Source organism: Branchiostoma belcheri, unplaced genomic scaffold (assembly GCF_001625305.1).
Source record: "Branchiostoma belcheri isolate BF01 breed outbred unplaced genomic scaffold, Haploidv18h27 scaffold271, whole genome shotgun sequence".
In the NCBI taxonomy this organism is placed as follows: Eukaryota; Metazoa; Chordata; class Leptocardii; order Amphioxiformes; family Branchiostomatidae; genus Branchiostoma; species Branchiostoma belcheri.
The window spans coordinates 78693-94078 of NW_017803878.1; the positions used below are offsets into that span (position 1 = coordinate 78693).

Sequence of the window (15386 nt, forward strand, 5' to 3'; positions counted from 1 at the left end):
ACATTAGCGAGCTGACATTAGCATCATAGTTCATCCGAGTTGGTAATTTACACAGTGAAAAATTGAATCAGATACTATTAGCTGTTCTTCAACTCAAAGAAATTTGACTCACCGATAGCACTTGGAATGATGTGCTAATACCAGCTGAAGTAAATGTGTCAAATAGATATAAGACAGATTTCCTCATCCATACATTTTTTTCATTTTGCTGCCCTGAAATTGCATTGGATGTCTGACTAAGAAGGCTGGCGCTAGGCTGATACAAATTTGTTTTCATCTCTTGTCTAACATTCAATGAAGGTTAGACATCCATTTAATGAGATATACATTTGTACAAGAAAATTGTTACTGAAACAACTGGATAGATTTTGAAAACTTTGAGACGTTTCATGTAGTACACTAACACTACTTTTCGAGGTCCAGTCATCAATGATGAGAAGTGGATGCCACTTGAAACATCTTACACTATCTGTTTTTAAAATCTAGACACTTGTTTTAGTAACAATTCCCTCGTGCATCTTGGTGAAATGTCAGTGTGTTTTACCTGGATGACTGCAGCCATGTTGGCGTGAACACATGCGGTGACATTCTGGAGGATGTGTGCCACACGGTACAGGGGGAAACAACACTGAGGCTCCACAGTGGCAGTACAGCTCCTCAAAACCTACATGTTAGGAAGGTTCATTGATCAAATATTAAACACATTGAAGTCATAGACTGAACAGCATACTTATTACATACATGTATGGTACATGTACCTCAAAACAAACTACATTAGATTTTTCTATAACACGTTTAAATAGATGTTTAGACTCAATTTTCATTTGAAGACATCTAAATTCTCACATTCCACTATCAATGATGTATTTCAAATTTGCACTGCGGAAAGTAAATGAAAGGCCAGGATTATGAGAACATGGTTATTACATATCTGAGGAATTCATCAAATATTAGATTGACAACAACAGTGATATTAATACATGTAGCTAGCAAGTTCATTTCAACAAAGTAGAACACAGGCAACATTTTTTGTATATCTGATCAAATATCCAATTTCTTGTATCATTCTGTATCTGTATCTGTATAGCCGGTATAACCACCTTTCGGCGCAACACACCAGCTTCGCAGGCACGCGGTGCGGCGGCAGCTGGCTACAATACACCGATAGACTTGTTTCACCTAACCCTTGAACATCTAACTCTAGACATTGTTTAAAGCTATCTAATGACAATGCCCCTACTGTACTTGGTGACAGTGAGTTCCACTCTGTGATAGTTATAGGAAAGAAAGTATAACACCTACTATGCAACAATTCATGAAACAAGACAAAGGAACAGACAGGTAGCAGGACTCACTAGTCTGCCAGCAGGGTTCACAGTTCCCCCGATGACAGGGTTGTTCACACTTGTGCAGCCCACAGCCCAGCTTCCTCCCACATACAAACGGACAGGTGTGATCCAACTCCTGTAGGGGTGCAGAAACATCACACAACTCAAGCTCTAGTTTTTCTTGTAAGGCTACATTGACTTGACTAATTTTGAAGTATATTATGCATGGAAATGGAGAACATCTGTGTGCATGTCAATTTCTCATAAAGAAGTTTGCAAACAGACTTTCTCCTCAGAATTTGTTCTTATCTAATACATATATAAGCATCATGATAACTTTCTTGAATTCTAGAGCCAACACATTACATTGGTGTGGCCTTACTTAAGTGTTTATAAGCAGTGTTCGAAATACCTCGAATCTTTTTCTCAGGTTGTCCACTTATAATGAAGCTGAAGCTGAAAGCTAGGTTGCCCAGCAATATTTCAGGTTGCCGCCAACACAGACTCTTTATTTTGTAGATTGGTTTATTATTGTTGCTTAAAAGCCATAAGCCAGGCCATCTGTCTACTGGAGGCCAAGTGGGGACACAATGCATTTTAGAAGCCGTGAGCTGCAAAAATTAAGTCTGAAAGCTCTAAAATGTTCACTTTGTACGAGAGAAAAGGACACTTTTCATGCTGGGCAACCTAACTTCTCCAGGGTTCGAGGTAGCGCAAAGTAGTGTAGGGGCCCCCTACACTATAATTTTGATCCCCTACGCTAAACTTCTCCCCCTAAGCCAATTTTCAATACAGCGTAGGGGCATTGTGACTGTATTTTTCTTTGTTCAAAATGTGAAAAATGAAAAATTACCAATCATGGATACATCATAAATAACATTTTTCCCTTTGGGTATCCCTCAAATGGCCTCTTTTTAGCTCAAATTTTTGAAAGCTCCACACCACACATCCCCCTTCCACCCCATCCCCCCTCCCGGTCGCTTTGCTCCCTTGACATGCGGCCAGTGCCACTACGCTAAAATAAGACTTAGTCTAGTCTTACAGAAAACATAACTTGGGCAAGTGTGAGAGTAGGGATTTGGAACCCTGGTTTAAGTGTTTACTGAGTAAGACTTTACCACACAGCAGAGTTGTCCACACTTGTGCCGGCCACACTTCCTCTTCTTGTTGCACCTTTTGTCACAGAGGAACACGTCTTCCACTACAAATAAACATGGACAGCAACAACAAGTATTAGCATGAAAGCTCATCTGTGTAACTTAGTATGTCAGCAGAACGTACTGCACCTGCGCAAAACCTGTAATGTATTGTACTTTGGCAGAACGTCTCATATAAGGTTGTATTTGCTCATATAAGGTTAGCATTCCGACAGTCGATTTTAAATGTTATGTCGGAAAATATATCGTCTGCAACAGGCCAAATTCTGATGCAATGTTGACCAAAAATCCGACAAAAACCACAAAAATCCAGGGTTCTGCGCAGGCGCAGTACGTTTCGCTGATGTGCTGTGTAACTTGGTATATGTATGTATATCATGTATATTTTATGATAAAATTTGACACTTTAATTTGACAAAAGTAAAAAGCAAAATAGCTGACCATGAATTTTCAGGCAATTACGAATATATTTTAATATGTATGGAGTACAAATGTATGATAATATGCACCAACAGATATTCTTACCTGTTCGACCTTTGACATCTTTGCACGGTTGCTCCTAAGAACATAGAGAACACATTGAAATTCCTAAACATGATGTCACATAGTTTTATAATATTAAAAAAATGACAGACTGAGTGTATATTCAATGACAGAGTATACAGTACACCCAAAATCTTCTTTTAAGTTTGTTAGCTTGGTTTAGATTACACGTAGTACATAATTCAAAATGATTATTATTGTATACCGGTACCATTACTGTAATTGTATTACATAAAAGTCTCATTTTATGAAATGTCAAATAATTGATATCTCAGCCAAAGTCAAATGTATTTTTTAAGATTCTTTATCAATTTTCTACTACAGCCTCCAGACTCGCCGTCAGCCGCCAACTGTACCTCCCCACGACACCCCAGACGGTAGAAGTGGATGGATAAAGTAAGTAAAGTATCAATTTTCTACTTCATTGATAGAGACCCGTATTTGTATAGAGAGAGAGATTGAGAAATTGTAACTTTCAAGTCTGTGGAGCTTTGTGTAATTCATTCTGATGGGTACTACTAAGTATGTACTTAGCAGCCCAAAGAATTTGAATTTATTTAACAAGCCTTTCCCCCTACCTCTGTTTTCCATCCACACCTGCAGGTGAGTTTAGTAGTCCCCTGACAGGGCCCACACTCCCCCGTATGACACGTCTTCTGGCACAGGTGAATCTCATCTGGGGATACATAGAATTACATGTCATGGTTTGTGTACAAAACTAAACACTTGTGCCTTGGAGTCACTGATTTGTAGCCTCCTACAGGTACAACGTGTAAATGACTTAAAAATTTAAATGTGTATAATGTATATAATGCATTTATTGTACGATAACCCGAAACATACAACATTTATACAATTGTCAAAGACATGGCAAGAACCTCCAGACTGCAAAATTCATTTCTGCATCACACTATCAGACTTTATAACTGTTTACAGTCAAATGCAGAATTAGTTTCTATATGTTGTACATATTGTCATTGTCGTGAATCTGTATGTTTTGTTTGTACCATCAGAACATTCTATTTTCATGTACTATGTAAGGTTGACACAATTCAGCGGTCCATAATTTGTTATCTACTGCTGCTATGATGACCACTGTCTTGAATAAAGAAAGAATATAAAATACTGCAAATCATTTTATGATTGCGGTAGCAAAAGTTTGCAGTCTGAGAAACTATACAATGTATGTTCAGGGTGGCAGCAGGATTGCCTTGTCAATTTGCAAAAAAAAAGTTGTTCTAAATTAACTGCAAAATGCTTAATGAAAGACATATTTTGGCCCCAACGGTTGAAGAAAGTCCATTTCTTCCTAGTTTTTAAAGTTTTCAATGTAACAAAAATGCAATTTTGTTTCATTAAAAGTTGAAAAAATCTATTGTTTTGATTATAAACCAGCCTGGTATGTTGACTTCATGGCTCATATCGTAACGTTTCTGGCTATCATGGGGTCCCTTGGCCTTTTTTTTATTATTTCACCCTGTCGCTTCATATTTTTTCTGAAAAAATCTGAAAAACAACAAATTAAATTGGCGTGGCCCTACCATCAGATCCACAGCCAATGGGCTTGTTGCAGGTTTTCCCACAGGTTGGTAGTGGGTCCAGGCAGGACTTGCGGTTGCCGTTTTCTCCCAGCTCCTCTAGCTTGTCCACAGTGGTCTGTCCACAGCAGCAGAACTTGACCTGAGACGGCAGTTTGGGACATGGAGGACAGGGGGCGCTGTGGCACAGTCTCTCACAGCTGTGATGTCCACAAGGCAGTGCTCTGAGGGTGATGGGAGAAAACAACAATTTTCATACCTGCAGGAAGAGTTCAAAACTAGGAGGCCTATATGCAAATGCCAACAAAACAGTCAAGCTTGGAATGTGTTGCACACATGCATTTTTTGAGCTCAAGAATTTTTTTAAAAGTGACAACAGTATTCTGTCCAGTATTTTGACGTATGTACACGGTGCAGTCACACAAACTACTTGTTGAAAAGGGTAGACACAACCACATTCCCCTGCAACAAAGAATTTGTCATTACTGTAACTGAGATTGGACCTCCTCAGATACCATCAATTATTTTGAATGAAAAAAAATTAAATGGGGATTGGCGTCTAACACTAACAATGACTTAAAAACAACAACTTGGCAGCCATGTTTTCACAGGTGATTTTGAAAGAGACAATGGAAAATTATGTAAGAAAACAGTTGCAAAAAAGAGAATTGTAAGTGACTGCAAGAGATCAGAGAACATTGCCTAATCCAAAGAGAACTGCTGTTTTCTAAAATGTCAGCTAGAGTACTCAAAGGGTTTTTAATACTAGTTTTAGGGTCAAGGTGAGAGGAGCACTGGTTGTGAATAAAAAATAAAGTATTCTTTATACCTTCCACATGTATCTTCACAGGAAAAGCTACAAACTTCACCATCCACGTTCTGCCCTGTCCACTCCTGACTGCCACATGTTACTTCTCTCTCTACCCTGCCACAGTAACAACCTGCACAAACAACATCGTTCATTGTAAAACAAGCTTTTTGGGACAAAGCACAATACTGGTTAACAGTTTTGGGTAACAGACTTGTCTAAGATGACCATCTTGATGGGGACCAAGGAAAAATGGTCTTCTTTGACAAGTGGTTTTCTTATACAAAATACAAAGCAACAAGACAAAACAGATATGCAGGTAGACTGCATCCATTGACCCAAAGTGGGTCCCATGCAAAGACCAGGTTTTCCTTAAAAAGACACTGCATTGTCTGAGACAAAACTTGCCCACAATGTACACAATCATGTATCTGACAGGATCCTAAAACTTATAATGAAATATTTTGTAAAGTCAACGTTACATCGACAGTGGAAATAGGAAAAAAATGTTGTATTTTATACAACATTTATGTCTTACCCACCCGAGAAAACGGGACATTTAACCAAAAAAAGTGTGTTAACACCAATTCCAATGTCCGAATTCTGTATTTCAATCTTCGAAAGTGGCAAACTCAGAATGAGTGAAACGCGTTCAAATTTTACAATATTTGGAAGCCCGTGTGATAACCAAATAGTATCACATGGCCTGGAACAATGTATAGTGTTCTCGCCAGGACTTTTGAACATAGGGGCCCCCTATGCTGTAATCTGGACCTCCTACATGTATATGCTGTGATTTGAACCCCTATGCTGTCTTTCAAGCAGCATATACATGTATATCTATAGGGGTGTTTTTGGGGGGGGGGGAACCTTCATAAATCTTGCATAAAATTCACAAAATCTGACCCTCAATAAACAAGAAATAGTGTCTCAGGGGGTTATGAGTTTCAATTTTTTTCTGCTCAATGCGCTACTTGCGCCGTGAAATTTGTCCATCTGTACCCTTCACTCCTATGATGTGAAAAAATCCTAGTCAGAACCCTGCTGAGTGTGTATCAAATGTTATTTGCAGGTATATGATTTTGTATCACAATGCAACACACACCACTGTGCAATGACTTTAAACTGAGGACTGACCAGGCCTATCCTTCACCCACAGATACATACAATGTCATGTATGTCATACAGGAATGGTCTCAGATTTATGTCCAGTTCTATTCCAAGACCTGCTGGTGAAAGGTCAAGCCTGTGGTCAGTACTAGTGGGATCATAACTGAATCAAGTTACCAAATTCTGTCTATTATAATAATAATATAGTAAACAATACAGCAAATAAAACTGACCATATTATATTGTATTTCTCATTTTGATGTACTATACTGTTAAAGCCGTCCATTTGCAATTTCGCGGTGGCAAAAGTGGATTTTCAAAGTCAATTTTCTGCTTAATCTTAATAAGATGAAGCAAGTTGAATCCACCATATCATTATATAATAGTATTACATAGCATATTGATAAAGCAAAAATGTGATATCACTGCCAGAAAATGGTTGCTTGTTCTATATTATAGGCTGGTTTTAGCTACAACATGCAAGTATATTTAATATTTGTTGTACCAAAAAATAAATTAAGTAACTTAGCTTGTTTTTGGGAGTATGAAATGATGAAACAATGTGCTAAGAAAAGCTAGTAAATGATAGACAAAGTATTCTACCTTTTTTGCCACCTCAAAATTGCATTCAATGCTTTTAACAGTATGGTAGATCAAAATGAAAAGATTGTTGTCACATTTGTTTGTATAATTTGGTTATGGGATAGAAGAAAATCTAAGAAGCCTTTGCCCACACATACATGTACATACATTAGGTCCATGATTAGAACAACTCTCAAGAGTTAAGTAATCCACCAGTGGCAGTTCAAGCAATCTCATGCTATTAAGCTTGTCTCCCTTCATAAGACTTTAAACTTGGCATTAGTGGAGGTTTACTTGGTTAACGAGCCCCATATGGCATGTAGTTTGAGTCTACTGTTCCAGCTATATAAATCCTAGACACTTGGAGAGTCAGCCTAGTCCTTCCAACTCATGCATGCCCTGGGGAATACATGTAAGGGTAAACATCATGCAACACAAAAAAATTAATTTTCAAAGTTTTCGCGGAAAAAAATTTTCTTCCTTTATTGTCCCAGCACTGTCGCGAAAATAAATTTCAATTGTCCGAAAGTGATAATTAAATTGTCCCGACCTGTTTTTTGGGAAGTGTTGTATGACTTCAACTTTAAGTCAACTTTATTATCATAATGCTTATGTTCACAGAGTTGACAGGAAATTCGGGGGGACTTTTCTGGATCCAAAAGCCAGGATGTGTGCCTGATAAACAAAAGAAGGGCTGACATTCTGATGTGAATTATTTTTCTGTTGTCCCAAAGTGTCTTTTTAGTTGTCTCAGCCTAAATTTTAGTGGTCAGTAGCCAATTTGGACCACCTTTGACTTTGAGCTCTGACTAACCCTTAAGTAACTATTTCAATGTAGATTAAATTTTGCATAATTATTATAGATTAAATCTATTACATGTCTGATGTCTTGCTTCAAACTCTGTAAAATGTGGGTAAACGTACAATGTACATGTACATTGTATACAGCAAACCACAGGTACACATATCCTGAATATGATACAAAAAACATTTCGGGTTAATCTGGGGATTTCTGGGTCATTCTTAATTGGCCACTACAGAAAGCTACCAGTAAGCAAGTACGATCCTAAGGCCATGCCAATTTAATTTGTTGTTTCTCAGATTTTTTCAGAAAAAATATGAAGCGGCAGGGAAGAAGAAAAACAGGCGAAGGCACCTCATGATAGCCGGAAATGTTACGATATGAGCCATGAAGGAAACATATACTAGGTTGGTTTATAATCAATAAGTTTTTAGATTTTGAACTGTTTATGAAACAAAATTGCATTGTTACATTGGAAACACTTAAAGAACCAGGAAGAAAGGACTTTCTTCAAGCATTGGGGCCAAAATATGTCTTTCATTGAGCATTTTGCAGTTAATTTAGAACCAAAATTTTTTTTTTTTTGCAAATCAGAAAAAAAATGGACAGGTCGAATCCGAGAAGCAACAAATTAAATTGGTGTGGCCTAAACCATGAATTAAACTTGAGACATAGATATACCCCAGTGGACAGCTGCACAGAGCTGAGACAAACGATGACATTGCTGACAAGGTGACCTCTCCACCATCTATCAACCACAGCAAAAATGGAACCGACAACAGATCCGCTGCTTAGAATAGCTGCAGAAATTGTCAGCGCGAGGCAGAGGTTACTGACATACAGTATATACAGGGAAGGGGAGTAATCAGGCCGCGCACGGAAAGAACACACATCATCTTGTACATACTACATTGATGTACGTGGTTCAGGCTGGATGTTTTGGATACGCTGGATACACACGAGTGTTTAGGTTTGTAAGTGCCATGTCAAGGTCAATTTGACACATACAGTGTCAGTGGGTGGTCCTTACTGATGGAGAGAAATATGAACTCTAAACTAGGAAACATCCAGATCTCTCTGTCAGGGGTCAGAACACTCCCTGTATTTCCTGTGTCAAGTATGTTTTCTGTATGATTTGTGTGTGTGTGTGCGCGCATGTGCTTACAATACATGTAGATGGATTGTCTTGATATTTGGTAAGTGGGTAGGTCTTGAAGAGACCAATAAATAATAGATTTTGGGCCACCTGGTGGCCTGTAAAATATATACTCTAGTGAAACTTCTCTTTTGATATTTCGTGATCTGCACAAGCTAAGGTCACAAATATTTTGGTACGTGGGTAGGTCTAGAAGAGACCAAGAAAAAATAGAGTTTGGGCCACCTGGTGGCCTGTAAAATATATATTTTACTAGTATAATTGTACTAGTGAAACTTCTCTTTTGATATTTCATGATCTGCACAAGCTAAGGTCACAAATGGAGAGAATTTTTGGGTGAGTTTAAGCCCCCTAGCAGACTGCACTAGAACTGCAGAGGGATTTGTTGAAAAAATCTTTTAAGGAGGATAACTCAAGAACCAAGATAGATTATCATTTAATTTATTTTTATTGTGTACGTAGCTGAAGTGATGCTTGACATGAGTAGATGACAATTATGAAATTCAGGATCATTAAATTTGCATAATTAATGAAAATTCTATGAATCTGCTGTGTTCCATAATAGGACTATTCAATCTTGTGATGTGTATAATTGAGATCAAGAGTATAATAACAGTGGCAGATACTACTAGTATCATGAAAGTTCATCTGAGTTACATGCATTGTTTAGAGTTAAAAAGTTAAAACTTAAGTCAGATCCCAAGAACATACACGGCCTAGCTCTGCCAGTTCAGAGGTGTCACAACACATCCACCCGGACACTTTGTTTCACTTGACACTGTAAGGATTTTAGACACTGAACAAGACTACTTCTTGAGAAGGTGTGAAGGAAGCCATATACATCAGGGCCCATCAACCTTCATTGAACCGTGACGGGGACTGACATCGTCTACCAGATACCTTTGACCCAGTGTTGACGTCACACTTCAAAGAAGCCACGTGACAAGCTTCACTGGGTCAGTCTACTAATTATAAGGAAGACCAGAGTGACTGGTCGAAAGCTCTAGGTGAGAGAACTTAAAAAGTGCTGGACCAAAAGTTTTAACTCTAAACAGTGGAAGAAGATATTAGTTAATAAGTAAATGGAATGAAGGTTCTACAGTACCTTGAGTGACTAGAACAGCACATGGCTGACAGTCTCCGGGATGGCAGACATCCTCACAAGTATGTACCCTGCAGTTCAGCTTCTTTCCACAGGGGGCGCCACACTTGATTGTTGTCCCTTGCCCACAGCGAACAGACTGCCTGTCAGGGAGTGTTTGGATTTTGATTAAGTTGAGAAATTAAGGATAACATTACAATGAATGAATAAACCACTGAATTACATTATTATAAGTCACCTGATTACTCCGTGAAGGAGGTCAGGACCTCCGGACGGAGTGTTGTGATCGGCTGATTTTTCATGTTCGCAGTCAAAACACTGGGTTCTCTTTGTGTAATCGGCACGCAATTTTATACGCCGTCTGCGGGCATGCCTGTGTTGATGCACGAATGTGTATTTTTGCCGTTGCTGCTTTCGCGGTCAATGTAATATTGCAGACGCACCCCTACAATTACGAGGCGAATTGGAATGGTCCAGAAAAACGCGTTGTTTGGAATAGCAGTGGGGGGGTGGAACTTCATGCAGATACGGGGTGGTTTTGATAAGTGGTTCCAGATGTTTTTGCCCATGGTTAAGAGATGGCAAGTTTTTTGGAAGATGTTCGCAGCCAAAACGCATTCTTCCGTACGTCGCATTTCTGTGTAATTTCGCATGTGGTGTGGCATTATGTCCGGAATGATGCACGTCTTTTTATTTTTACCGTAGCTGTTTTGATATTGGAGTAAATGCTTATTTTCGAAACATCCCCATTTCTTTGAAATGTTTTCGTCCGTTTATGTTGGGTGATGGGGACGGAAATGTTCAGCATTACGAAATGTAAATACCGATGACGTAATCCTATCGATTTCGAACTGGTCGGCTGTGGCGACCTAGTGGCGGCGTGTATTGTGGAGCAGCTCTTTGTAAACATGGACAATATTTTTGAGCAACCCATCAATGTGTTCTGCCTCGTGGTCGGACGATGGTGTGGGGCTGGTAAACCGCACATACTAGTAGATCGGGTAATTTTATGATTTGCTAGTTGTAAAGGCGTCTTGTAGTATGAGCCGGTATATGAAGAAGTAGCCTGTGTTACACAATCATGCTTTCGGCCGGATTGATGTGCAACTGTTACTAATTGCAGGGACTGCGCTAATGCCGACCAGTCGCGCTGTCCTGATACACCGCGAATGTGCGAGTGTTCCCTGTAGACAGTCCCGGGAGTCATTTTTCGCACATTCCAGGAGCCAAACCAAAATACGTTCATGAACCGAGTCCAAAAAACCGAAACGTGAAAATCGGATGATCGGACCTGATGTACATTTCTCTTTCTGTAGATTGTACACACAATACACACATCTTTAGATAATCTGGCCATGGCAGGTTAAAAAAGTAACCCTGAATCATACTAGATTAGCGTAAATGCATGTTTATGCATTCAAAACAAGAAAAGAAATTGTTTCCGGGTATTAATCTCTTGAAACACGGCGCTGAATATTGACGCAAAAATTTTTTCAGGCATCGCGCGCCCTTCCCCGTTGTTTAGACTGTATGAAAATCCCACGTCACGTGTCGGCATTTCACATCTCTGATTGGTTGTTGCGTCTTAAGATGACTGAGCCGACGCGCGTTTAAACAATTTTTCTTTGTTCGATTTATCACACTTCACAGAGAATTGTCGCCAATGGCTACTTCTTTTTGTTGCAATACTTCACGGAGAATTGTCGCCTATGGCTTCTTGTTACATTTAATTAATAAAAGTACATGTACATCATATATTAAGTGTGTTATGTTTCTAGATTTTGTCATAATCTCATACTTAAGTTAAAGCATTTGAAATAGCTACATATTATTTCTTATTTAAGGAGTCCAAGTACAAGTAAGGCCACACCAATTTAATTTGTTGGTTCTCGGATTCGCCTCTTCGTTTTTTTCTGATTTGCAAAAAAAAAAAATTTGATTCTGGTCCTGAATCAACTAAAAAATGCTCATGTTTTGCCCCCAACAGTTGAGGAAAGTCCTTTTCTTCCTAGTTGTTACAGTTTTCCCATCTATCATTGCAGTGGTTTGATTAAAAGTTCAAAATTCAATGTTTAAATTTTAACCCAGCCTTTTGTGTTGACTTCATGGCTAATTCCATAGCATTTAAGCCTATAATAGGATGCCTAGACCTGTTTTTATTTTCATTTTTTTTCGCCCTGTCGCTTCATATTTTTTCTGAAAAAATCCGAGAACCAACAAATTAAATTGGTGTGGCCTAAGTAAGGAATCCTTTAGTTTATAGGTACCCCCAAGAAATAGCTAGATGCAGCCAGTTTTGCCATCCTGAAATTGCATTCGATGCATTTAAAATGTCCTTTATAGTTTATTCCTTCTTGCTAATATTTGTTTTAGACTCGCTAATTACAAAATATTTCCATAACAACAAACGCCTTTACTCATGTTTCATAGATTTTAGAAAGGCATTTGACACTGTCTGGAGAGAAGGTCTCCGTTTCAAATTACTAAATTCGGGAATAGGGGGGAATTTCTATAAATTAATCAAATGCTTATATTGTAAACCAGAAACTTGCGTCAAAACAAAATCTGGCCTTACACCGCCATTTGTGACAGACAAAGGTGTCCGACAGGGGTGTAACTTGAGCCCCACCCTTTTTAATTTATTTATTAATGACTTAGTGAAAGAGTTAGATAATTCAGAATGTATGCCACCTTCTTTATATAATCTATATGTCTCTTGTTTATTGTATGCCGATGATGTTGTAATACTTTCAGAATCAGACAAAGGTCTACAATCGGCCATAGATAGATTAAGTAACTTCTGCGACAAATGGAAACTCCAAGTAAATTTGAAAAAACTAAAGTTGTTATTTTTAACAAAGCAGGTCGTTCATTTCCAAAGCAAAAGTTCTACTTTGAAAACAATACAATAGACAACGTTACTTCCTACTGCTATTTAGGCCTAACCCTTACATCATCAGGTAGCTTCACCCTAACTAAAAAGCAGCTATCACTGAAGGCACGCAAAGCCATTTATAGTTTCAAATCTATTATCCGTTCATCAGTCTTACCACGTAGCCTCCTAAAGATTTTTGACACATGTGTAAAACCGATTTTATTGTATGGATGTCAAATATGGGGGACTGAACAGCAACATGATACCTCACCTATCGAAAATGTACACAACCAGTTCTGTAAAAATGTTCTCGGTGTTTTTAGAAATAGTAGCAATGTCGCATGTAGAGCAGAATTAGGTAGATTCCCTTTAGATATAGATATTTGTATATATGTAGTTAAATTCTGGTTACGCCTGATCCAATTAGATACAACTTCACACCCCCTTCAAAGGGATGCAATCCTCTTACAACAAAGCCTTCCGATAAATACCCGTAGACGAACTTAACTTCAACGTGTTAAAGACATATTAGATCACAATGGATACTCCTTTCTGTGGCATTCCGAAAACTCACATTATGATCCTGAACATGTTGTGAAAATGCTGAAAAGGAGACTTACAGATATGCATATACAAACATTTTTTCATACTATGTCAACTGATAGTGGTAAGTTAAGATTTTATGCAAAATGTAAAACTATGTACAACACAGAGCGATATCTTAATCTTGCAGACTTCGAACTGCGCTCAGCCATTAGCAAAATTAGAGTTAGCGCCCACCCTTTGGAGATAGAGAGAGGCCGGTATAGAAGGCTACCTGTATGTGAAAGAATTTGTAAATATTGTAATGCAAAGGCTGTGGAAGACGAAATACACTTTATCTCAAATTGTTCCTTTCATAGCAACGCTCGAAATGAGTTAACTATTCAAACTTCTATAATTTATCCCAATTTTACTAAACTTACAGACCAAGAAAAAACTATTCTTCTTTTAACTTCCCAAAACCCACTAATTTTAGAAAAGGTGGGACATTACGTCTTCCATAGTCTAAAAAAGAGAAGTCAAACCCCTTAGACATAGTTTAAGACATAGCTATAGCTCTAGACAACTACCTTTCATCATGTAGATTTTAGTTATTTTATACTACGTTTCATTGTTCTTTTATGTTTGTAATCTGCAATTAGCCCCCCGGGCATGAATTTGCAATAAACTTCAATTAAAACAGTTACTGTCTGAGAACCACAGTGTTAAAGTGGTATGGCCCAACAGCCTTTGGCCTTCTAGAGTCTGTGTTTATTAATATAAAACAACACAGGGGGCTTGGATCATTTTATATTGAGACTAAGGCCACACCAATTTAATTTCTTGGTTAACGGATTTTTCTGGAAAAATAATGAGCAGGCGGGCAGAAAAAATAAAAAAAAATAAAAACAGGCCTAGACATCCTATTATGGCCAGAAATGGTACGATAGGAGCCATGAAGTCAACACACTAGGCTAGTTCAAAATTTAAACAATGAATTTTGAACTTTTAATGATACCACAGTGACTGCTGCATTAAAAGATGGAATAACTGTACAGTAACAACTAGGAAGAAAAGGGCTGTTTTTAACTGTTCAGGGCAAAATGAGCATTTTGCAGTTGATTCTGATTTTTTTTTTTTGCAAATCAGCAAAAAATGAAGCGGGCGAATCCGTTAACCAAGAAATTAAAGTGGCATGTTATTCCCAAGCCTTTGATGATTTATACTCCATGCACATATGGCGTGTTAAATGAACAGACGCTGTGCAACTTGCAGTCCTACGTGCTGCTGCAATACACGTCAGGCTGACATTCAAAATTCCACAGTTTATGTCCGTATCAAGTTCACGTTCAACGTATGTATTTGGGTATCAAACGTGACTCAATTCAAACTTACACTACGGCCTTTAGCTAAATTTGAACCTTATTTTTGAACTTGGGACCCTGCGTTGAATGTTTAGACTATCATTTTGGCTCAAGTTTGGTGTTGTAAAAAGAATAATTTGACCAATTCCACAGTTTATGTCCATATCAAGTTCACGTTCAATGTATGTATTTGGGTATCAAACGTGACTCAATTCAAAGTTGTCTACGGCCTTTAGCTAAATTTGAACCTTATTTTTGAACTTGGGACCTCACATTGAATGTTTAGACTATCAGTTTGGTGTTGTAAAAAATATAATTTGACCAATTGTACAAGAACTTAACCTGTCCTAAAACAGCAGATTTGTTGATAAAGCACAAATGTAGTGTGTTTTTTTCTGTACCTAGGTTATACATTAATGTGTCTGGTACTTTTAAAGAAGAGCCCAGCTGTATTATGACTTAACATTCTTAACGATTTCAAAATTCCCATTAATCTTTT

General features: G+C 38.1%; 1 protein-coding gene across 1 annotated transcript in view; it reads right to left on the reverse strand.

Annotated features, from left to right (window-relative positions):
- LOC109472396 (transcriptional repressor NF-X1-like) overlaps positions 1–15386 on the reverse strand; it is a 37505-nt gene that overhangs the window by 12185 nt on the left and 9934 nt on the right. Inside the window, exons 7-14 of the mRNA XM_019772166.1 lie at positions 10130–10269; positions 5396–5507; positions 4570–4790; positions 3607–3704; positions 3011–3044; positions 2447–2529; positions 1356–1464; positions 545–664 (exon numbers count right to left, since the gene is read on the reverse strand). Coding sequence (XP_019627725.1) covers positions 545–664; positions 1356–1464; positions 2447–2529; positions 3011–3044; positions 3607–3704; positions 4570–4790; positions 5396–5507; positions 10130–10269 — 917 coding nt within the window. The remainder of the gene's footprint in view (positions 1–544; positions 665–1355; positions 1465–2446; positions 2530–3010; positions 3045–3606; positions 3705–4569; positions 4791–5395; positions 5508–10129; positions 10270–15386) is intronic.